The 24,313-nt window shown below is 34.9% G+C and overlaps 1 protein-coding gene across 2 annotated transcripts in view; it reads left to right on the forward strand.

The window, feature by feature from the left end:
* Positions 1 to 24,313, forward strand: part of LOC140156816 (uncharacterized) — a 188,488-nt gene that overhangs the window by 158,363 nt on the left and 5,812 nt on the right. For both annotated transcript variants that reach the window (XM_072179802.1, XM_072179804.1), the window contains exons 4-6: positions 14,310 to 14,458; positions 15,272 to 16,177; positions 16,554 to 17,412. In XM_072179802.1, coding sequence (XP_072035903.1) covers positions 14,323 to 14,458; positions 15,272 to 16,177; positions 16,554 to 17,191 — 1,680 coding nt within the window. In that variant the 5' untranslated portion in view covers positions 14,310 to 14,322 and the 3' untranslated portion in view covers positions 17,192 to 17,412. The remainder of the gene's footprint in view (positions 1 to 14,309; positions 14,459 to 15,271; positions 16,178 to 16,553; positions 17,413 to 24,313) is intronic.

The raw sequence follows: 24,313 nt of genomic DNA on the forward strand, positions 1-24,313 counted from the left end.
CACCCACTCCACGCTGGAATTCCAATGGTGCGCTTCTCTTCTTAAATTATTTCTCGAAATACTTATTGCAGCTGTTTGACAAGCTTTGATAACAGATAAACTTCATATTGAATAATGATATCTTGAAATTTAATATCAGTTTTGGAATGTCTAAATACAGGTCAGGTGGTTTGCCTTAAAATCAACGTATTGATTTCTTTATAATTGACCAATATTTACGTCAAAATCTGTTTTTATTGAAGGCCACCCAAATAAATGTTACCGTTTGTGAAAGGACACGTTTTCAAATGAAAATATACATACGGCATCAACCGTGTAATCTTGATAATAATGACATTTTGTATGTGACATACCATTGTTACAATAACAAAGACTTTTCGATTAAATCCATTCTATGGCAAGTTGATTAATTCATGTTATCATTACAATCAAACTAACGTAATTAACCTTTCAATGTCGCTTTTACCCCCTAATAATTATGTGAATTGTGCAAATGTGACATTTACGGTTCATAGTGTAACACTGTGTGATTGTGAGTTTAAGTTGTTATTCTTAATTGATAGCAGCATTTAACATTGGATATTGAAAAGAGCTGAATGATTGACTTACAATTGAGCTTTGGCAACCTAAAGTGCGGCAGTGTTCTAGTGTAAACAGTAGGCTTAATACCTAGACGTCTCATGTTTGCATGAAATATGATGTATTTTTACCTCTTAAGGGCTCTGAATGTGTCTTTCTTGGCTTGAAATATTTGCAAACAAATGCTCATAATTGTGTATCGTAACTATCAACCTGATTTAGTTTTTGCGAGAGAAAATTCTATATGAAACACAATGTTCTAAGTAATCGGATATTAAAGATGAAGCGTGACCTATTTGTAGTTATGAAAAGCTAATTTTTGTTAACTTCTTGATAGACATGCTCAAAGTAATTATAACTTCGATCAAGATATTGCAAATGTTTGCGCTTTGAAGCAGAAGATAAAATCACAAATTTAACGAGTTCATCGATTTTGATTTTAATATTATTTTAGTTTCGACTCCTATACAATATACGTGGGGTAGTGACAATAATTGTAAAATTTGTTTTTTTTTTCAATGAGCATGACTATGTGTTAGCTGCTTTGCTATGTCTAATCGAATTAGACTTTGTATGATCTGACACGGTCTAAAAATATCTTATTTGCAATGATTTTGACAATAAGTCATATTCTCTAGCTTGAGGTCAGGTTCAAGCTATGATTGGTGAATGTGGTGTAATGAACTCTGATGAGTCCGTACCTCTGTGAGCCTCTATATCAATTTCTTTTTTAACAACATTTGTTTTGATTAATTGATCCAGATGTCACAATGTTTCCTAAAGAGATGATGTAATTGTTACATCTTCTTGCTACAAAGGTATCTTGTTTGGTTTTAAATGCTTGTAGAATTTACTACACTATTATATTTAGCACGGGAATCGAATAGCATCCCCGTCAATTTGAAAGTATTTTTCATTATATATAGAACACATTACTATAAGTAATCGGATATTGAAGATGAAGCGCGACCTATTTTTAGTAATGAAAGTCTGATTATTTTTGTTCACATCGTGGTAGACATGCTGAAAATAATTATGACTTTGATCAAGATACTACAAATGTCTGCGCTAGACGATAAAATCACAAGTTTAACGAGTCAATCGATTTTGAGCCTGATGATATTATGTCCCTGGGGTTGTGTCAATTAGATTTTAGAAGTAGATTTTGTTTGATCTGACAAAGCCTAACATAACTTATTTGGAATCATTATGATTTGGACAATAATTTATATCAAATCTTGAGATTCAAGTTTGGAGTTATGAACGATGAATGTGTTTTAACGAACGGAAATGAATTGGAAATACGACATTTAAGGTTCATAAATGTAACATTCTGTAATATTATAAGTGAAAGTGGTAATTCTGAATCATGAACTGAATGATTGAGAGCATATGGCAAAAGAGAACCAATCAACGTTATAATGTTTGTTTGCTTTGATATACTTGTAGGATTTACAAAACCTTCTAAATTTACGGGCTCTGGTATGAGCGTTTGGGCATTTTTTTGTGGGGCATGAGAGCACATCAGACATATCGAATGGCATTCTAAATACGAAGAATGTCCTTCTGATATCAAATGATTTTTTGAAATTCACGATATAATACACATTTTATGGCAAATGATTAAATATTGATAATTTTGAAATTTAACAGTCCTCGAAGTAAACTTTATAAATGTAATGATATGTACTTACATGTAAGTGTATGTAACTGGGATGAAAAGTCGATAATCAATCGAAAATTTTGACCTTTCGTATTGAAGATATGGATTTGTAAAATGTATATCTTCAATATGAAAGGTCAACATTTTCAATTGATTTTTAATCCCAGCTACATACACTGTAAGTACATATCATTAGATTGATAACGTTTACTTCGAGGACTGTTATATGATTTCCTTAACACGGAAATTGAATACTTTTGTGCGAAAGAATCTTTTTTATTTTAAATTTCATAATATATAAAACCCAATTCTCTTAGTAATCGGATATTAAAGATAGTGATGCAACTTTGGTTAACATCTTGGCAAAAAGTAATTATAACTTGAATGAAGATATTCCAACTGTCTACGCCTTGAAGCAGAAGATGAAATCCAAAGTTTAACGAGTTCATCGATTTTGATTTTTAATAATATTTCAGGTACGCTTGAAATAATTACTACATATGGGGTTGTGACACTCGTATTGTAGAATTGATTTGCTTTAATTCAGTAGAATTAGACCTTGCATGATCTGACAGACTGTCTAAATCTAAATATGTCTTATTTGCAATGAAAGATCTGTATTTATGTAAGTGACAACATAAGATTATTCCGTGTATAAATAATGAGATTCGTCATAGTATCGATAATGCGAAATTGACAGAAAACAGTTGAAAAAGTGCTTAAAATTATTAATAATAACTCGATCTCTCACATCTTTGGTACACTTGATTTAACATTACTACAAGTAATCCTGGCCGTTTTAATATATAAATATGTACAACATCCTTCCATGAGTTGAAACAGGCAGTAATATTAAGGGGACTCGACCATATTTGGCATTTACAAATACGCCAGGCACAAAAAGAAACTCGCCAGTTATAGTCATCCTTGCTGTTCAACAGCCTGATAATTGTGGATTATTCTGAAATATACATTTTGTTAATTGGACTTTGCTTTCTCATTTGACACCCTGTTCGTGAAAATCGAGCAAGAACTGACCAAGAGTTGCAATTTCAAGGATTCAATTGTGCCTGTTGCATTGTGTGCTTTATTGATTGGCTCGTGGTGCTAGCGATACGTTCCCATTAAAAATCGTTGAAATTGCAACTTTTGATTTTGGGGTCTGAGGGTTTGGAGGCGCATATCTTGGTTAATTCTTGTTCGATATTCACGAACAGGATGTAAAATGAGAAAATAAAAGTCCAATTAAAAAATGTATATTACAGAATAATCTAAATTTATCATGTTGTTGAACAGCAAGGATGACTATAACTGACGAGTTTCTTTTTGTACCTGGTGTAGATAAATGCTATGTGATTCTCACTTGAACATAGTGAAGAACAATGTTAAAATTTGTTGCGATACACTTGTACAATCACGACGGCTGTAACAAATTTACAGAAAAAACAATGAGGTCATTTTCAGGATCTGTATAAATATACTAGATATATAAATATATTATAATTTGGATTCGTAGATTATGTAAAGTGTGCTGAGGCTTGTGGGTTTATGCATGTTCGTAGTGCACTGTAAACAACTTCGCTGTTTTTGAATTTTAAATTAAGATTCATTGACGCCAACATGCTAAATGACGCACTTTTCTTTATTAATGCTTATCCACAGTTATTCGTATCCAGGCTAAATGATTTAGTAATTATAACGACTGGCATATTTTACTTTGTTTTTGATCAGATATCTCTTTCTATAGCTTCAAACTGAACCTGTAAATACAGTCCTGATGACAGAGATTACCATGGAAAATCTTTGACCGGTTGAAAAATCCGTGCAAAAACCTGTGTCGGATTACAAATTGTTCACAGATTTTTCAACCGATCACGCATTTTTTGTCTGTTCGTCTGTCGACATGGCCCCTTCATTAGAGTTTCATGTGGTTGTTTCAGTTGTTTTTAGATCAATGACATCCAAGTAAAGTTTGCACAAAAAGTAGCGCAGCTGTTATAGATACGCCTAAAGCCTCAGAGCTATTCACAATGTTTTGACATAGAACGAAGAATGGTGTATTTACGCGCATTTTGATACCCCATTTGTCCAATGTCGTCCAATATTAACAACACAGTACTGCTGTTAAAGTAAAATACCCGAATTTAAAAGTAGCCGGTTTACTGTACAGCGGTCATTGGTTATTATAATTGACTACAAATCAATACAAATTGCTGCAACTTTTAAATTCTTATTGTCTTTCTAAATACTGTTGTGTTGTTAATATTGAACGAAATTGGACAAATTGGGTATCAAAATGCGTTCTATGTCAAAACATTGTGAATACAAATAATAGTTCTGAAGTATCTATAGCAGCTGTGTTACTTTTCGTCTTTCATTAAATTGGCTTTCCTTTGGCCTTTTTATTTTGCGCATATATTCTGACATATCTTTTCTGGCTGGTGTTTTTCCTGGCAGCCTCAGTAGCCATGATAGCCGTCGTTTCTTTATTTTCGTTCTCCAATGTGTTTCTTTGGTCATAGATAGCATTGGGTATTCTGTAAGGCCATCTGATATTTAGTAGCCGTCGGAGTAAAACCAGATATGATTTGAAGTTGAACGTTTGAATAGCGTTACTCTTTCAACAGTGTCAAAAGCCTTGGACATGTCCAACATCTACAGGTGAACACATTTTCAGTGTTATTCCTTCCTGGTAAATACGCGGATTGCATGGATTTTCTTCGATTGATCATCCAAATATTGAGAATATTGAACATACTAAAGAGTATAAGGGTATAATCGGTATCAGATTTGATGGTTACCTTTGGGGTTTCCCTAATATTTGAATAGGTCAAGATGCTTCCTCTGTTATGGTTTAAGCACAGACCATGGAAGGTAGGGACCCACATCATACTCGAAGCAATGATGTTGATTTCGCATGCACTTTCCTTGAAGACTTCTCAGCAGTTCTGAACGAACTTGGTCGAATTTCCTTGTTTTCGAAGAATTTCGTAGCATTTTCGATTTCTATTCGCAGTGATTTATGCTGCGATACGCAAATTACTCACACAATTTTATGCAGAAAAAAGGTTTAAATGTCGGGTTATATAAAGGGTATAAAACGTTTTAATAACATTCAAAAAATATTTTTGAAAACATTATGTTATTTATATGTTGAAAAAATTGTTTGTCAAATTTGTTTTACAATAACGTTTTAAAAACGTTTTGAACATTTTTGTGTTTGTTGGGATGGCACATAAGATACACAATATACGGTATTGAAATAATTAAGGTCTTTATATATCACAATAAGCCATCGCAGCCACGGGTGACTGCAGCAACAAGAGCAATTACGAGAACATAGAGACTGGGCCAGCGCTCGAACTCGCATTGCCACAAACTAATGCACCGGAGCCGGATGCCTTAGAGATTGAACTAACTTGACTGCTCCAAATAAATGGTCATAATCTACAAATGACTCCACTGCATGTCAATTGAAGTGCGGACGTAGACCACCGAACAAAACTAGGAAAAATACAATTACACTAATGTAACGTAATGAGCGTTTCAGGTGTTATGATTGTGAGGACAAATATCTGCTTGGTCATCTGATGATATTGATAAAGCAATGAGTGTATCTGAATTGAAATAAGTCACATTTCCTATCAAACATCATGCAGTTATTGTTAACTACATGTATGCACACAACACAGGGGCACTCACAATAGGCAATTGAACCCTACTGGTAGCGCTGTATCGTAGCTATTGGGGATGAACTAGTTAGTATCATATATCAAAAAGTATAAAAGCTATGATTTTAGTACTTTCTCTCTGTTTCAGTTACTTATTCTTTTCCAAATATCTGAATCTTCAACCCGGTACAAGCTTTAATAACGGGAGAACATACATTTTTATTAAAAAGAAATCCTACCATCTATCCAAACTCGCCGTGTTATTCCAATGCACATTTAACTTCACCGGGCAGCCATTTTTTGATCGTATTTTGAAGATTGGCGTCATAAAACCGTCATAGGTACAAATTTAGTACTTTCTGTCAATCAAATATGGCTTATTCTCTACATGTCAATCTTTAAATAATTGGCATAGTCCTTATAATAATGGTACTCCGCCTTGATGAGTAAATGACAGCAAACAGCTGCAAACCAGTGAAAAATATCCCAAAACCTCGGTCAGTGGGGCTCCGTTCGTACATGTCAATAGAGTCATTATCGATTGGATTAGTCGTCCGTAGCGGACAATTCGGTCGCTCATTGGATCAATATTATCAGGTGGTAATAAATTTGCATTGGACAATAGATTACTAATGGTTTAGTACTGCATTATCGGTTTAATCTTCAATAAGCGGGTTTATAGCTGGAAATGTCACGGTGAATTCGCCGTGGACGTAAGTGCACTATGAGAAAAACGAACAATTTTTAACTCTTAAAATCATGCAAGCACGTGCGGTGCTTTAGCTAAATCCTAATTCCAATTATATCCAAAGCTCTTGTTGACAAACCTCAAAATGTACGCCCGTGGAAACTTATAATAATTCTAGACGTCAACCGATTTGCATATTTTGTATAAAGGCAAAATCGAGCTTGACGATTCAGACAAGGATGACCATGCCACCATGGACGTAACACCTTGAAGTTGGTAAAACAGGTATTTTAGATGACCTGTTTAAGCAGCCTCTTTTAAATGTAAACAGGTCACAGGTAAACAACCCCGGGTGCTCAGAAGTTTTAAACAGCGTTTAACATTGAACGAGGTGCACAAATTCCAAACTATTGCATGTCAAGCGAAACTGAAAGCAATATGTCCTGATCCAATCTATCGATCACTACGATAACGCTTGAAAAATCGGGAACAGAAGGTAAATCAATTTATGACTTGCCTGCCGTATTTATAAAATGATGCCCAGATTGCAAATAAAAATTGTCAATGCTCTTAAAAATAAATATTGTCCCGGTTATAATGTTGACCTTTGCGTTATTATACAGAATATGCCGTCAGCAGCTACGTACGGAAACATTTTAAAGACCTTTAACTTACTACTCACGGCTTGAGTATAGCTTGCGACCCATATTGCTAAGCTTGCGACCCATATTGCTAATTACGGCGAGTTGTCTCTCAACTATAGCGTGATAAGGGAAGGCGTAAATGGTTCTGTTTAAGAAAATAAACTAGCGTGATTAATATTGCGGGAGTGGATCCCTTGGCTTGATGTAAGTACCCACTTCAGGATAAGTTTACAAGACGATGTTGGCGCGAATCAACAAGCATAATATAAGAACACGTGTTTTATTATTCTACCTTGTGGCTTTAAAAGAAAAGTACATCTAATGTGCATACTAATGTCCCTAAATGTGACTACCTTTAAATACCCAGCAAACACAAAAACGTTTTTAAAACGTTTTAAATTAAGTTATATTTTGGGGTTTGGTTTAGGTAAAAACGTTTTAATAACATTAAAATGTCGGGTTATATAAAGGTCATGAAATCGTTTTGAAACGTTTTGTATGAAAACACACTATAACATTTTAAAATGTTTTCGAAATGTCATTGTAAACTATTTTTGCAAATATTTTTGGCCAAATATTTTGTCAACACTTAAATAACATTATGTTAAAACATTTTTTACAGCAAACACAAATGTTTTATAGAAAACATTTAAATGTCGGGTTATATAAAGGTCGTAAAAACATTTTAAAAACGTTATTGTGAATATAACAATTTTGACAAAATATTTTTTCAACCCCAAAATAACATTCTGTTTAGAATGATTTGTACCAAGTTTTCAAAAATGTTTTAGAATGGTATTAAAACGTTTTTATACCCTTTATATAACCCGACATTTAAATGTTTTCTATAAAACATTTGTGTTTGCTGTGCAGTAAATTACCAACAAATGTTATTTAATGTTATGAAAACGTTTTATACCATTAATGTACCCTTTATATAACCCGACATTTAAACGTTTTCTGACAACCTTTAGAACCTTTTGCGAATGATGTCGAAAACGTTTTGTGTTTGTTGGGTAGTTGTCAAGTATAAAGTTAGAATTGCCTTTTAATTCGAAATGTAGTTCAAATAAAAGAAGATGACTCAATCAGCCAGGCGTGAACCCTTAATATAAAATGGCGCGAATATTCTACACGTATAGCAGACGACAAAGACTAAATATGTCTGCAGGCTATTTCTTATTACATTGCTTATAATTAGCAACAACCTCTTCAACTTTTCTCATCATGAAACTTTAAGACGCATATAAAATTTGGCTTTTGAATGCGTAATAACCTCTAGAGTTAAGTAAAAATATCAAAGTAGAAGCTCCCTGATTTATGATAATTAATACGTGCACAGCAGTTCTCAGACGCATAAATTAAAGCATGAGGGTGCCCCCTTTCCGCTATATTATGTAAAGTGGCAGTCCGTTACGTAATGAAAATAGAAGAATATTGCTAGAAAATTAGTGATACATTTCAATTGCTGGTTAAAACGGTTAACTTGGTGTATGCTGATTAAAAACTGGAACTAAAGAACCAACGTACTCATAAACATAAACAAACACACACTAACGATCCGTATAATATACGCCAGCTTAGGATAAATTAAAGAAATTTAAAATTATTTAAGTCATATTAAACCGTTCAAATTACCTTTAAGTATGATACCTTTGAGGATTCGTTAATGCAAAATTTGGCGGCAATTTAGTACAGAAGAGGTACTTTAAGGTATGTGATGGCTATTTGGAATCAAGTATTATTAAGTCTGAAAGGTTATTTCAAATACGCCAAAAATAAATTGTTGTCTGGATAATGGTAATAACCGTTGCTTCTATAAGGACATAATGAGACTTGCTAATGTGGCTGCTTTATTAAGAATACGAGATTAATATTTTATCGTCTATAGTAATGCTGACCGTCGTCGTAGGCACATTCGTTGCAGATAAATCATTTGGATAAATTTTGGAAACCTTTTCACTGAGGTATATCTTGAATACTATTGTCAAGAGTGATCTTAAAGTCTCGTCCCGATTTAACCTGATCATCCTGAACTAAGCTAAGTCAAATTATTAGAAGGTAAAAAGAATACCACTTCAACATTGTTTAGGCTTTTAGTAGATTATGAGAAGGCATTTGACAGCATTGATCGCTTATCATTGCTAAATGCATTGGAGAGACTGTTAGTGAAAGGAAGTATCCGTCTCATCAAGACAAGAAAAGAACGGAAGGTGTGACATAAGAATTATATTAAATAAAGGCTTTAATTGGTTTACTATAAACATGATATAAATGATAGGGTCAGCAATCAGAATTGTCGGAACTAAACAAATATCATGCCAGAAATTAAATCAAACAAGTGGAGATGGACATTATCTATTGAACATGGAAGACTGATAAGAGGTATTCCTTCTGCAATAGAATGAAAAATGCTAGATATATATACCTCTGTAAGACAGTCCGAATAGCCTACCTTAATATAAGTGAAATGGTGGACAATTGAAAGCCTCAAACTATCAAATGCCTGAGGTACCCAACTCGTTAAATTACTTTATGACACTCAAATTTATCTTGAGCCGAAAGTCAGGTGCTCCATACAAGAAACATCATATAGACCACCTGCCAACAGAATGCTGAAAATTTTCGCATATTCATGAGGCCGATCGTGCGTGTTAAAACACGCCAGTGTTGTATGACTTCGCGTTACGCGGATAGCAATTTATGTGTCTTCGCGTTTACGCGAAAAACCATACAAATACGCGGTATGTGCGTAGCAGTTTCGTCTCTAGCACTTTGAAACAATGGCCCTCATTACAAGATGATGCCAGGAATTTGCCTCTGTTGGTGATTGGTCTATATCTCTTAATTTGCGTTTATTGCACCAGCATCTCTTTGATCGCACTTTTTGACAATATACAACATTTTGTCAGTGTGCCAAGAACACGATAATACGACAACTGCGCACTGCGCATGAAACTCACTTCCACATTCTAATTTCGTACTGTTAATATTTGTTAATAGATCCATACTAATTTTTTTACCCTGTAACATCGTTTTGATGAGATAAAATATTCATAATTGACCAGATCTCAAAATCCATATCATTTTGGCAAGATTCTGTTATTTCCCCTTGACAAAGGTGTCACATTTGAGTAGTTTTGACAAGAATCTGCTTATTATATGACCAGATCTTCTATCATATTATGCCCTTTAAATGGTAAGTTTCTAGTCATTTAGATCACAATTTCTCAAGTCAATTTGAAGAGAAATCTGTCATGTCCCCCCTCTGATTAGTTTTCCTAATCAAATTTTCTAGCCCAAATGACTAGATCGTTTTGAGAGTGCACTCTGCACCATTTGTAAAAGTCGTGATTTGATCAATTTTAGCACCGTTTTGGTAAATCATTTGGGCTTCAGACATATTCAAACAACTGTTGAATATAATTTTAAAACTGATGCAAATGGCTTCTTCTAGGGAAAGGTTAAGAATCATGAATGGGCGTCTGGATATTACATAAACAAAGTCGCAACATTTAATTAAATTGTTCGCTTCACATGAATTGTATATATTTCGGAACTATAATATAAATAGCAACACACATAAAGAAAATAGTTTTCAAACCAATTTCAAACAGAGAAATTATTTAACTGAATTCTACAACAGAAATAAATGTAATGCTATCTAATACAAAAGAATCCCAAATGATTACTATCGGAGATGGACGTGGGTGTAAAGCGGCATTAAAACATTAGAGAAGTCGCATTACTAAATTAAGTTGAAAGAAACCATCAATTACGCCAACAAAAATATTTCAACTTGTTTTAGAATACATAAATAGACATCAATGTAGTGTATAGAACGTACAGCAATGTTCGATAATGAAACCCAGCTTAAATCGTACCAAATTTAGCCCCCGATCGTCTTACTTTTCAATGAAATAAATCATTTAGTTCATTCCCGAAAGTCTATGCAGACATGTCAAAAGTAACGCGACTACGTCATAATGATGCCCATAATAATGTCCACCGAGCGCAGTGAAAATATGCTCATTCGATGAAGTCGTACTTTGCAAAGGATTCTGGGAATAATCAAACAGCTGACTTGAAATGTCAAATGTGCTCCAGAACACGTATAGGTTGTGTAATATTATGAGATTGCGTAAGGACCACTTCAACTCTACGACCCTGTTATCGAGAGTAAAAAGACTACGGTCATTTTGTAATGTGATGAAATCTGATGCACCATAATAAGGTCAAGTAGACATTTATTAGATTGAGACACTAACTAGCACATATTGCAGGTCTTGAAAACACGAGAATATACACATTATTTCCATCCCGCATACGATAACGAGCAAAATCTGTAATCACGTGCGTTTCTATACTTTGACCTGATTTGTCATCAAGAATAACACAATTATAAGTATTTTATTGTCATCTATGCTGGTTTCTGTTATGGATAATCGACGACCTTCATGCCAGAACAAGATGAATAATCAGTTCTCAATATTATTATTTTGATAGATGACGTATCGGTAATTATGAATACTATTTATTGCTATTATTTGAAGAAATACAGGTGACACATGATTAAAATCGTAGCCTTTAACAAAATACTTGATTTGACAAAATTAATATTATTCTCATTTCAAAGACAGATAAAAATCAAAAGAATCGTTTGAGCTATTCCATTAACATTTTTATCTTCAACACAATCTACGAAAATACGTTGAATGCTGTTTCTGGTAAGTCTGATCAGGGATGTGAGAGTCCCTGGTCAGATGGATGCATAAAACTGAGATACGTATCAGAGATAATTCCCATTTTATGGACCCATACTTCGTCTGGGAATCATGTCACCAATCATAATACACCTGCCAATTTTGCCAACATTTGGTCTGATCATTTGACCACATCCATATCATTGCAGACTATACATGACGTGTCTTGGGATTCTCATATCAAACATGTAAGCTCACATCAGTTATCTAATAACTATAAAATGGATAGAGGAAATGAGCACGACACATTCAATATAAGAACCTGAGGCAACATGGTGTATCATGGTGAGATTAAAGATATACATCGTGTCATGATGAGATTAATCGGTCAGTTTGGAAACATTATTATTCTTTGAAAGATCGAGCTGGAAGAACACTTAAATAACAAGTAAGCTATGTTGGCATCCTTCGAAAGTTGGAGCAGGAGGTACCCTTAAATAAAAACAATACGGGGACCGATCGCTATTGGGTCGGTAGTCCGACCAATGCATGGAAAGGATTCGCTAGTCTGGGAGTTAGGGTTGGGTTTAGGTTATGGTTGCGGTTAATATATGACTATAGCGAACTTTCTGAGTAGCGACCCTTAGAACTAACGAACCCTACGAGCAGATGTACAGAAGAAAGCATCATTGGCATCGGAAGCATTAACAGCAATAGTATATTTATACCAATAACGACGATAATAATACCAATGGATATTGAACTAGCAACACCACCAGGAACGACGAGATTAAAAAGTAGTTATAAGTAGTAAAAAAATACTTATTAAAATAACACCAACAACAAGGGACGGAACGAGAACCTTTTGTTGAAATTCGCAAAAACTTCACTTCATAAGCGAGGAAGAATTCTTAGTTACGTAATTGAGAGTTTAAGAAGTAATCTTAGCGATGAAACATTGTTAAGAATTCATTATCATTGTTAAGAATTCATTATCATTATTAAAAATTGTAAATGTCTAAGACATGAAAACACCTTTTTTTTTTTTTCTATGATATTTATCGTTTTCATCTTCCGATTGAGAGCACTAAGATTATCTGATTTCACATTAATTTTTTGCAAGTTTGACAGTAATGATCCCATTGATTGTTATCTTTGTGTTGTGAGCGTTTGGTGCTTGTTTGTTGTGAAATCTGGGGATGGCTCTATCCAGCCTAAGTGACCTTCCTACCATGCAGAAAACCCCATTGAAATTGAACAACCAGTTCCAAAGATATGAGCAACTAAAGAGTTTTCAAAACAAGAGGAAACAAAAGGAAATATTTCCTTTGTCTGGCTATATCTCAAAATCAATATTTCCGAGTTCCGACTGATTTTGCTTGATCGCATCACATATGTGAGAGTAGGAATAACCTTGAGAAATGTCTCAAATAATAATACAAGATACCAGTTATATTCCGGTCTAAAACTAGCAGACAATATTTTTAACATTAATAACATCACACATTCGCAACAAACCCATATTGTGAAAAAAATCGCCCTGAGCAGATTTTTGGCTATTTCTCCAATTACCATCCTGCCCAAAAGTGTCTCCTTTTGACATGGCACATCACATATATGTTTGTTATTGATGTTAATAAACATGAAACTTCAATTTGAATCGTTACTTCTTGCCCTGGAAAAGGGGATTTTGTTCATTTCCTGAAAGCAATCACTTCCTGTAATATAGTCCCTTTAAGACTGATGATATAGACCGAACAATAACAAGTCATTGTTATAATGTGCAAGCTGCATGGGTAACAGCGGAAATCTGTATTGTTTATTCTATGTCTCGTAGGTAGATTGGGTCTTTAAAAGTCCGAATACTACTCTCACCTGGAAGAAAAGAAAGTATACAAACAATTAACGCGTAGTAACTTTACAATGAAAAAAGCAAAAATAGCTAATATCTAATAATTATTAACTCATTGCTATTATTATTGATGTCATGTTTTATCACACTAAATTATATTCGTAGTATCACAAAAAACATTTATCTCGTTGGTGTGTCACTGAAATCTATCTTACATTTTTTAGAATTTATTGGAATATTATAATATAGATAATGCACAATAAAGGTACAAGTTGCTATGCAATAGTTCTGAAATAAAGATAACAGATCAATTTAAATCATTTCAGGACTAAGTCGAAATTTTGCTGCTTATACTATATTTCAGATCGTCACAAAATTGTAAAATTGTTTACTGACCGACTGAATTCAAATTATAACGTTAGAGAATGCACTAATAATCTGTGTCACATGAGGTAGTATTTTATCAGTGTTATTAATAATGTATTTGCTGGTTTTCTGGTCATTTTCAGATATTATGACAATATGACTATAACAATACCACGCACCACCTTGCCTGCTGTAGGTTTGCTACTTATTTTGCTATGTTCAGTTGTTCAATCTGCACCAGCTGAGTCACAGGACACAATTAAGGCAGAGGACAAGGAATTAGCAAAAAACGGTAAGAGATGTTTTGTTTTCTTTTTTTTAACTCACGTTTTAGTGACGTTTCACTACTACTCTAGCCTACGCACTCAACAACATCTTTGACCAACTCATCGCGCCCTCTACGGTGCTTCCTGTTACCCATAAAAGGAAACAGTCAGATGTGATGAGTTGCCAGTCTGATGAAGCCACTAATTTCACTACTAGCATGACGAGCTTAATTGCTAAATTCAGTATATATCACAAGAGTTTAAATAGGCTCAAACAACATTATTATCCCATGATTGTCATTGTCTTAGTATCAGTTAGTAGTATAACTCTCCTGGTGCATTAATGATGAACTGAAGGAAGTACAAAATCAAATATAGGCGTTAAACTATTGTTTTGCACAGTGTGGAAACTTGAAAACCGAATGACATTTTTGACTTTATTAAGGTTCTGCAAGTATTAGTTTTTCTCTTTTTTTAAATATCTTAATTAATATATATCTCTAAAATCTCTATTTGAAGGGTAATATTGTTGTTTACATGCTTATGTAATTCCATCAAGAATGCAAAACACCTTCTTTGAGCACAAAGTTGAGCTTTTGATGTCGTTTAGTTTTTAATTCACCCAATCTCGAATGCCTTTGAGTATTAACCCCGGTGGCGTATCTATGCGCATATCTTTATTCCCATCTTTTCTGCGCAATACAACGTGCGCAGTGACGATGTGCGCATCAATCACACGTAATTTATGTCGGGTTAAATTCGCAATGGCTTTCGAGATTTTTCGAAAAGGTCTATTGAATTATGTAATATTTTTTCAATACCTTTGGATTATTTTACAGCCCCTGGTGACATCTTGAGCGAAGACCAAAGCAATGAATTTGGAGATGTAAATATTGACCAACTCCAAGAAGACGCCCTTCAGGAATTGCCACAAGGCACATCTGGAGAGATTGACTCAGAAGAAGATTCCGATGAAGACAATGACGACTACTCTATAGTTGAACCCAATAACTTAAAAAAAGATTTAGAAGACAATTCCGAAGAATCCTTTACTTATAATTCTCATGGGGACTCATACGAAAACAATGTAAATCCGGAAGAGTCGTCCTTTTTTAAATCTTCATACAATGACTTTGACTTTATGGCAAACTATGATGATAAAGATGGTAAAGACGATAGAAAACTAGAAGAGTTACTTTGCGCTGTACTTGATATGTGCGATTTCACGGCAGCTGTAGGAACACCTCAATATCAATGGGAGAACAGCGATTATAGCGACGTCACGTCTGATAACAATATCAAAATTGACGCAGAACCATTGCCTAAATTCAAAAACAACGACGTTGATAAACCAAATTACCGCATGAAACGATCGGTAGACAATGATAACAGTAAACACGGACATCGAGCTAAACGTGACCTATCGTGGGATGATGAAGATGATGATGACATTGTACCTTTAGACGTTTTGGCAGAAGTGCTTGCTAATGACAATCCACCTATTGAAACACCAAGAAACAACCTCATTGATGTTTTGGATTATATAGAAGGCATCAGAAAAGATAGAATGACTGCTGGGGACATTCTGGATGAGTTCGAGGTAGATGAAGCCATGGGTGGTGTACCTTTTGAAGTTGATGATAGTGACACGGACACGGTTTTCCGTAAACGTGGTGCTACTGCAAGAGATATGAAGCATTTTGTGGAAAGATTGCCGACCTTGGAAGGAATGAAAAAACGCTCTGGTTTGTAGCTATAATTGTTATACACTTATTAAAAGGCTGTGAATATCCCCACCGTAGACCAACTGTAAACAGCAAAATACTTATTTAAAACAATTAATGATAACTGACACAACAATTGAGTTGTTCGTATCATGTCAAACTTCAGGTAAAAATTACCAGTATTTTAGCAGTGTAAATCATTGCAATTTTGACGTTATATTTCTAAGCAATATTATGCAGGGCAATAAATTTGACCAGAATATTAATATCGGAATTAGTATTCCATTATTATTATTGTCATATGTTTTTGTTCGAATTTTATAACTTTTAAGAGGCTAATGGTATATTTCTTATTATTTTAACAACACATTTTCGTCTATTTCGTTTGTCATTTCAGACCGACGTTTAAATTATGACGATCTTAATGACATTGACATAGTAGCTGCCGAAAACGAGCTTGCCGCAAAAGAATTACAAAATATCGAGATCAAAGCACAAGTTGCCGCCGCCATGTTGGACAACGCAGCAATGCTTATATCCGTCATAGAAAACATGGCGGTTGAGTTAGTTGGAGAATATCTTGGTTTGGAAGATGAAGATGATTTTGATGATAACCATGTAGAATTTGACGAATTCCCTCAGTACTTACCGCCAGTACCTCCAGTAAGTGTCGAGAAAAGGGTCGGTCGTGAACGAGAGTATAGATACCCAGCCGCCTATGACTACCCATTTGCACCCGAAGACATGGAGAGACCCTTTAAAGGAGCTTACGAAACAGAATCAAAACCTCGAGTATGGCACCCTCCTACTGGGTACAGTAGACCAAGCAGCTACAGACGACCTTCAACTCAAAACAAATACAGAAATAAAGGAAGGCAGCCTGTACCGCCTCCATTCCTTGGAAACCATATCGGTATTTTCCTAATGATCAATATTTACGCATGCGCTATAGACGAGTACAACCCTTTCAAAATGACTTTGACACTGTCCCAGTACAATCAAACCAACTCACACCTCAAGAACGAGATATTTTGAAATTGATAGGTCGCAGAGAAAAGCCGCAGTTATTTTCAGTAAATGATAATGAAATGGGCAGATATGGCTCTGATGGCCGTCCATATCTTGACGGATTTTTTAACGATAATAAATTTGGACGAGATATTCCTTTAGAAAATGGGCTTCAGGATGCCTTCGATGCGGCTACACTGATGCAAGATAAAATTGGTAGAGAAAATCAGCGTCTTGCAGAACAGGAGGTGAGTTAAATAGTAATTCCAGTTATATTCCATTTGACTTCCTCTATACTGTAGCGTCCGCGTGTGATACACGCGCGATCAGAGGGGTGCACCTATATCGCCCGCTACGGCACGAAGTGAATGCGCACTATAGATACACCACCTTTGATCGCACGTGTATCACACGCGGACGCGACTGTCTCAAGGAAGCCTAATGGAATAAGACATCTAACTTGCCATGAACATAACAATCTGTGTATCAAGATCGACAACCTCATTGCACACTGCGCAATATTGTACATTCTATTACCTCACGACCCATTGTTGAAAATCACGCACTGTGATTTGTCAAAACGCATCACGTGAAAGCACTACTAGTATTTGAAATTATGTGCTCAGAATGCGTATGGAATGTAATACAGGGTGTATCAAAATAAAGTAAACAGTTCGAAAATTAGTTGATAGCTGAATCAACATCTTGTGCTACCAAACCTGTAAAATCACTGGCGCGTTACCATTAATAAGGACTCCGAGGCTATTTGTGTGAGCCGAGTAAAAATGAAGTTGCGCAAGGCAATTACAATAAACGTAACATGAAAATCACATCACACGTTTGGCCACTTTCTTTACAGTAAATTGACAGTCTCAGCCTTCCACATGGTCGTTCGGGCATTGACACCATTTCTCTGTATCCAGATTTTAGCTCTCATCAACATGGCATTCACACCAGGTCTGTCCAGCCTGGGAATGTTAACTTGTGCAATTATGTGTCTCTGGAGTTCATCAAGGTCTGCAGCTGGACTTGTGAAAATCCGATTTGTGATCTAGAAGACATGTAAGATCAGGAGATGTTGGGAGGGGGGAGCATTTCATGTTTGCCAAACACTTATGCAAGGCGTGCTGTCAATTACTGCAAAGAAAGTGGTCAAACGTGTGATTTCCATGTTATTTTAATTGAATCGGCGCAACTTCATTTTACTCGGTTCACGCAAATAGCCACCGAGTCCTTATTAATGGTCACATGCCAGTGGTGTTACAGTTGTGAGAGGACAAGATGTTGATTCAGCTATCAACCAAACTATTTTTACCAAATACCTCACACTTTTTAATCTAGTGGCATTTTAAAAAACTGTTTACTTTCTTTTGATATACCTGTAAAGCATATTCGATGCAGAGCATTACGTGAGGTTACACTTTTTCCACGATACGCGCTGTAACTGGAACAAAGTCTGGAAATGGCCTTTGACACAGCGAGAGGTCTTCCTGTACATTTCAATGCAAAAGCGGTAAACAACACCAGATTGTGCAGCAAAATAAGTTTGCTATTCAATTAATACTTAAATTTGATGATATTAATCTGAATAGTTCCTATCCTTTTCTGTATAGTGGATTTTGTCACGCTTGCTGATCTTGCTGTGTCATGCCCATGGGTCACGTGCGTATTTACAAATACGTATTTATAAAATAGTCTGAAATAATATTCATTATTTGTAGCAAGTCAAGTGATACAGACATGTTGTGAAGAATCTGGTGCCAATGGTTCCCTGTATAAAGCTACAACAATCGGACCATAAAGAAAGTCCACACTTAAAGTGGTCATAACCTTGGTAATAACTATGAGCACAAGTAAGTGAAAGCAATACAATTGAACGTGTGGAGTTGCAGTATGACACCAAATTTAGTTCGAATTAAATTTTGTTGCGTCAAATGATTTAATGCTTTAATAGGAATCAACCATGCATGTATACTCTCCAAATTGAAAAGACCGCGATCAGTAGTTAGTGTGGGCAATTTACGGACCATAGTAGGGTCTTTCTTTTTGCTTAGTTGCTTCGTTATACTTAGTGATTGGGGATCACGCTACAAGAAACTATCCTTTCTTGAAGTAATTGTATAGACATTGCGACTGTAAAATGTGGCATTAGGTGTCCAAGATGTGAGCAATATAAAAGATAAAGTAATACAAAAACTGTGCATCCTTGATGTGTTCCCTTCCCTCGATGCACGGAGTTATGGTTACAAGTACCGAATCGTACAGGCGTGAAAGGCCATTCGCAATTATCCCATTTAACTCCTGTTACATGATTGTATAAATTGGTTGATGTCTGCCCCTCAGTCTGCTAATGCCACCCAAGCGTTAAACGAACACTTAAATTGGTCATTGGTAAACGCTTGCATTATATTGAGCAACTAGGGTATGTAATGGCGTGCGCATAAAGGAAACGACGTGTAAGTGAAGACCTTTTTATAACAAATTATTTTCAAAAGAGGTAAGGGTTTCAGAAGCAACTCGCAATCGTGCCCACAAAAAGCATAATTTGACCAAATTGAAGCATACTCACTGAGTTCTTTAAATCCGTTTCAACAAGGTTTCTGAAAATTATTCTAATAAAACCAAACGCACAGTGATTTCCAACATATTGCTGACATACTCCGCAAAAAAAAGGATAAATTATTATTATTATAATAATAATAATAATAATAATAATAATAATAATAATAATAATAATAATAATAATAATAATAATAATAATAATAATAAAAGGTTAATTGGAAGAGCACCAGCACTGCCACCTTAGGAACCTATTTTTATTTAAAAGATAAGTACATCTGGTACATCACTCTGCGAAGTTGACGTAGTAGGGGAAATTTCACCTTAAGCAGAATATCTATGCCTAGATTAGTATGATCTGGAGTCTGTGGACTCGAGATCAGACTTTGGTGGGTTAATCTTTGTTCAGCTTTCAAGGTGACCCTTCCATGGTACTTACGAGGCATTATACAATTGAACGAAGACATGACACTCTTCACTTACATACAAAAATCCGAGCTTATACTTTAAGCCTATGAATGATGAGGCTTAATCTACACTAGCAAGAGTCATAGCCAGCCGTTGCAAAAGTCGGCTCGTTGTGATAAGGCAACAGGCTGGACTAGTGCAAAGCTACGAAGAGTGCCTTTGAAGAATAGTTCAGTGCTGTCACCTTCGGAGCCTATTGTTATCCATTATAAAATAATTACTTCTGGTAAATCACCCTGTAAAGGTGACTTAGTAGGAAATCCCCACAAGTGATTTATTATTCACGTTATAGTCATAGTGTCCTTGACGTGTTCTGCGATAGTCACTTGACCTTATTATTGTAAAAGATGTTCAGTCTTTTTCAGTCTCACAATCATTGGAATACTTATATCGTCCTTCCATGTTGGTTACTATATCTGACCACCACTTCTGCGCAACTTTCTCCTGTCACTATTTCCTGCATACCTTGCCCAGGCCAAATAAACACGTTATTTTGGTTCCAATACTGAAGCCTTAGTTTTCTCTGTAACAAAAAACATCACCTTCTCTGCGTTAGACGATTTCTTGCACTTCCGACATTTTAAGCTCTGGCTTGATGATAAGCAATTGATGTGATCTGAAATTGTGAAGTGAACATGCAAACTTTGTTTAACGTGATGTACTGATGTGATATATTGTTCACTGCTTACAAGGACCTAGCAAACGTAGATCATTGTCTTTGCCTCATTTCCTGTTGTCACTGATCCAAAATAGTAAATAAAAGACATGTTCTTGGATAGCGTGTACAATAAACTACTCCCGATTCCACTAAAGTACAGCCCTCAATATATGTTATTGAAAGAATATTATTCCAGATCCTGTTTTACCAAATGAAACATAACCAAATCGTAATCCTTTTAGCTGTAACTGACCGGAAATAAAAGTAGATTTTTTTTTATATATACCTCATATATTGAACTGTTTTGGAAAAACGAGTTATTGTACATGTTTTCTTACAATTGAAAACATTGACAGACATTTAGACATTGCTCTTAATCTTGCTATTTAATTTTAATTTTTACAAATTAATATAAAAGAGAGTCAAAAATACATTTACTAAAGATTAAAGTGCATAGACTAATATTACACGTTTTACAAGTTAATTGCCACAGAATAGACAAAACACCTTCTAACCAAAAAAGGGTCTACTATAAAAATGATACTTTTATGCCAGTTAGTTCCAACTACGGGATCAGGATTTAATCTATAATTTTTTTTGCAAAACAGGATAAACATGTTATTTCTACCAAAAATAGTGCTGCATTTGTCTAGATTCGAGAGTATATTTTTTCTCGCTCCGGGAATTAGGTAGTAGGTGTAGTAGGTATAAGAAACGTAAAACCACGTACGGGAAGATATGTGAGTGGGTAGCACACTAGCACAGTTTCGTACGTTTACTATGTTCATTAAACTTACATAGTTGACATAATTACTTCCTAACTGTTACCATAAGCTTTCCAGATGCGCCTCGTATACCGTACTTCAGAGACAACCTTAGGTAATGCTTAATCTCGATGTTTCTTTCTCTGTTTGCCATTCAGTCTGTGTCATGTAATCAGTGCACCCATTTACAAGTAATTCGATAAAGTCGTCTCGACTTATGCAAATGTCTCAACGCTGAATAACACAGAGAAGTTTATCTTCAATAATATATTGCATTTTGGAGTAGATTGAACAGACTTTTGCCTCAGCCCCACGAATACTAAATCTAATTTGTTTGAGTAGAACAATCTTGATTGCATTTCGGCAATTACTAAATGTTAAAAGAACAAGCAAAACCTTTTATTTACGATTACTTGTGTCGTATTACCGTATGGTAAAGTGTTTTGACCTATAAATAAAGTAAAATCACCTATTACCTAGCCAAATACCTGCTCTCCCTGATAATTTGGCATTAATCTGGTAATTATTGAAGCTTTTAGATATTGCAGAATATATAAAACAGATAAACGATATAAATAATTTTGAATATATAGAACAGAAGGGTCAAGTTTTTTGACCTACAAAGAAAGTAAAACGAACCTATTACATAATCAAGTACATGTATGGTGTCGCTTTGGTAATTTGGCCTTAATCTGGTAAATTTTTTAAAATTTTAAAGAACAGATGCCATTAAAGCAATATCGTAACATTTCAAATAAATAATAGAATATTTTTCACAGAATGTTAATTGTCACTGTCAGATATGTTCCCTTTTAATATTTTGAGCCGAACAAATGACACAAACTGAAGAAATTCGCATTTAATTCCATAGCATATGTCACCGATGCGTGTGACTTTGTTGATCGTGACTGTGGTCGATCGGTTTGATGTATTATGAACATCGCGTATACATGTATAATACGTTCGACTAATGTTTCGATCTTACGTTAATCTTCGTATTACTTAGCCATTTCTAAACTATAAACGGGATTTGCAATCACCTATATCTTCCTGTATTAAACGACATAATACTATTGTTTGTTACGGTCTCCTCTATCCAGCGATATCAAAATAAGTGCCAACATTTCCTACACTATGTTGCTATGACGTCACAATGTTTGCACACCCTCTCAAAATTGGGAAATTAAGAATGTACAAAATTATAGGCAAAATTGATTTTCGACAAGCAGTCACATGAACATGCAATTTCCACCAGACTTTCTGCTTAATATGAAAGTAAATGGCAAGTTAAAAGTTCATAGTCCTTAGAATAATAATCATCAATAGTAATAATTTTGTGTTAACTACATGTGTTTGTAAATAAAAAAGTAAATGTAATAATATACAAACATGAGGTGATTTTTTTAAATACAATTTTTTCGATTCTTGAGCGCAGTGGGCAAAAAAATGGGGTCAACAATTAGCAACTTCCGTCGGCACATTTTATAACGTCAATACAATAAGCCCAAGGATGGATCTGTGATTGTCTTAAGTCATTTGAGTGTAGACACAAGCGTTATAGCATGCCGGACGAAAACCGTCGACGTTACCTCCCGAAAAAAACCCTTAGAGGTTACACCCAGGGTTTAAAGACTTGATTAGTCGTTTTATTAAAAACGCTAATCAAAAATTTTGTCTCATACTTATTTAAGGACATTACAATCGTGTTTTGAAAGAAATTGAGAACGTCCTCCTCGGCAATTGTTTTAATCAAACTCAATATTGCGTTAAAGCAAACTATTTAAACAAAATGTCGACTCTGTTAGTCTTCCTGTCGTATTTAATAACTACTTATATAAATATTATATTTCGTATTATATTTCGTACTGCCGTCGCCAAGATAAAATAATGACATTATATCTCTGATTTATATCTGGAAGTCTCTTGTGGCTGTATTTAGCACTTGTTATACTTTATAACGTCAGCGGGAATATAGTGGTGTGATCTTTAACACGTCTGCGTATTTGTACAATCTTTATCTATATTTTAAGCTTGATCACTTCACTATTAAAACATGGAAAACAATATCATTTTTCAGGTAATGAGCCATTTTAGTGCCATTGGTGTACAATGAGGAACAACAAAGCATATGCGACGCAGTATCATATCATTCTGAAGTCAAAAAACACATACACATGTGGCAGTCAATCTAAAAGTAGAATATGCATAATAAGGACGTGATTTTTTACAACATTTACATGTAAATAACATTTCGCGCGGTGAGACTGTTTTTCCTCGGGGATGATGTACTCTACAGGTCAAAAGATGTGCTGTCATTGGTTAAAATGTTATCTGAGGACTAAGTCTGAAAAACAAAAAACAGACCGTTAATATTAATTGCTTATTAGGTAAACTAATACAGGCTTTCCGGTTTGTTTCATGCTACGCATATCGTTATGTTAAGATCTCACATTCTAGTTCTGAAGACATATATGTAAAATAAGAAAGAGTTACTAATCCTCTCCATATTACTGAATGAATAGTTTGTAGTAAGACATAATAGGGAACAATGATTCAAAAATGATAATGTTGCAGATTAATTCCGAAACTTGGGGAGGGGGGTGTACCAACCATCTCTAATCATATTATAGTGTATACTTGAGAGTAAACTATCATAGAATTACAGTTCTTATCGTAGTTTTAGGCGGCAAGGAATAACGA

Source organism: Amphiura filiformis, chromosome 7 (assembly GCF_039555335.1).
Source record: "Amphiura filiformis chromosome 7, Afil_fr2py, whole genome shotgun sequence".
In the NCBI taxonomy this organism is placed as follows: Eukaryota; Metazoa; Echinodermata; class Ophiuroidea; order Amphilepidida; family Amphiuridae; genus Amphiura; species Amphiura filiformis.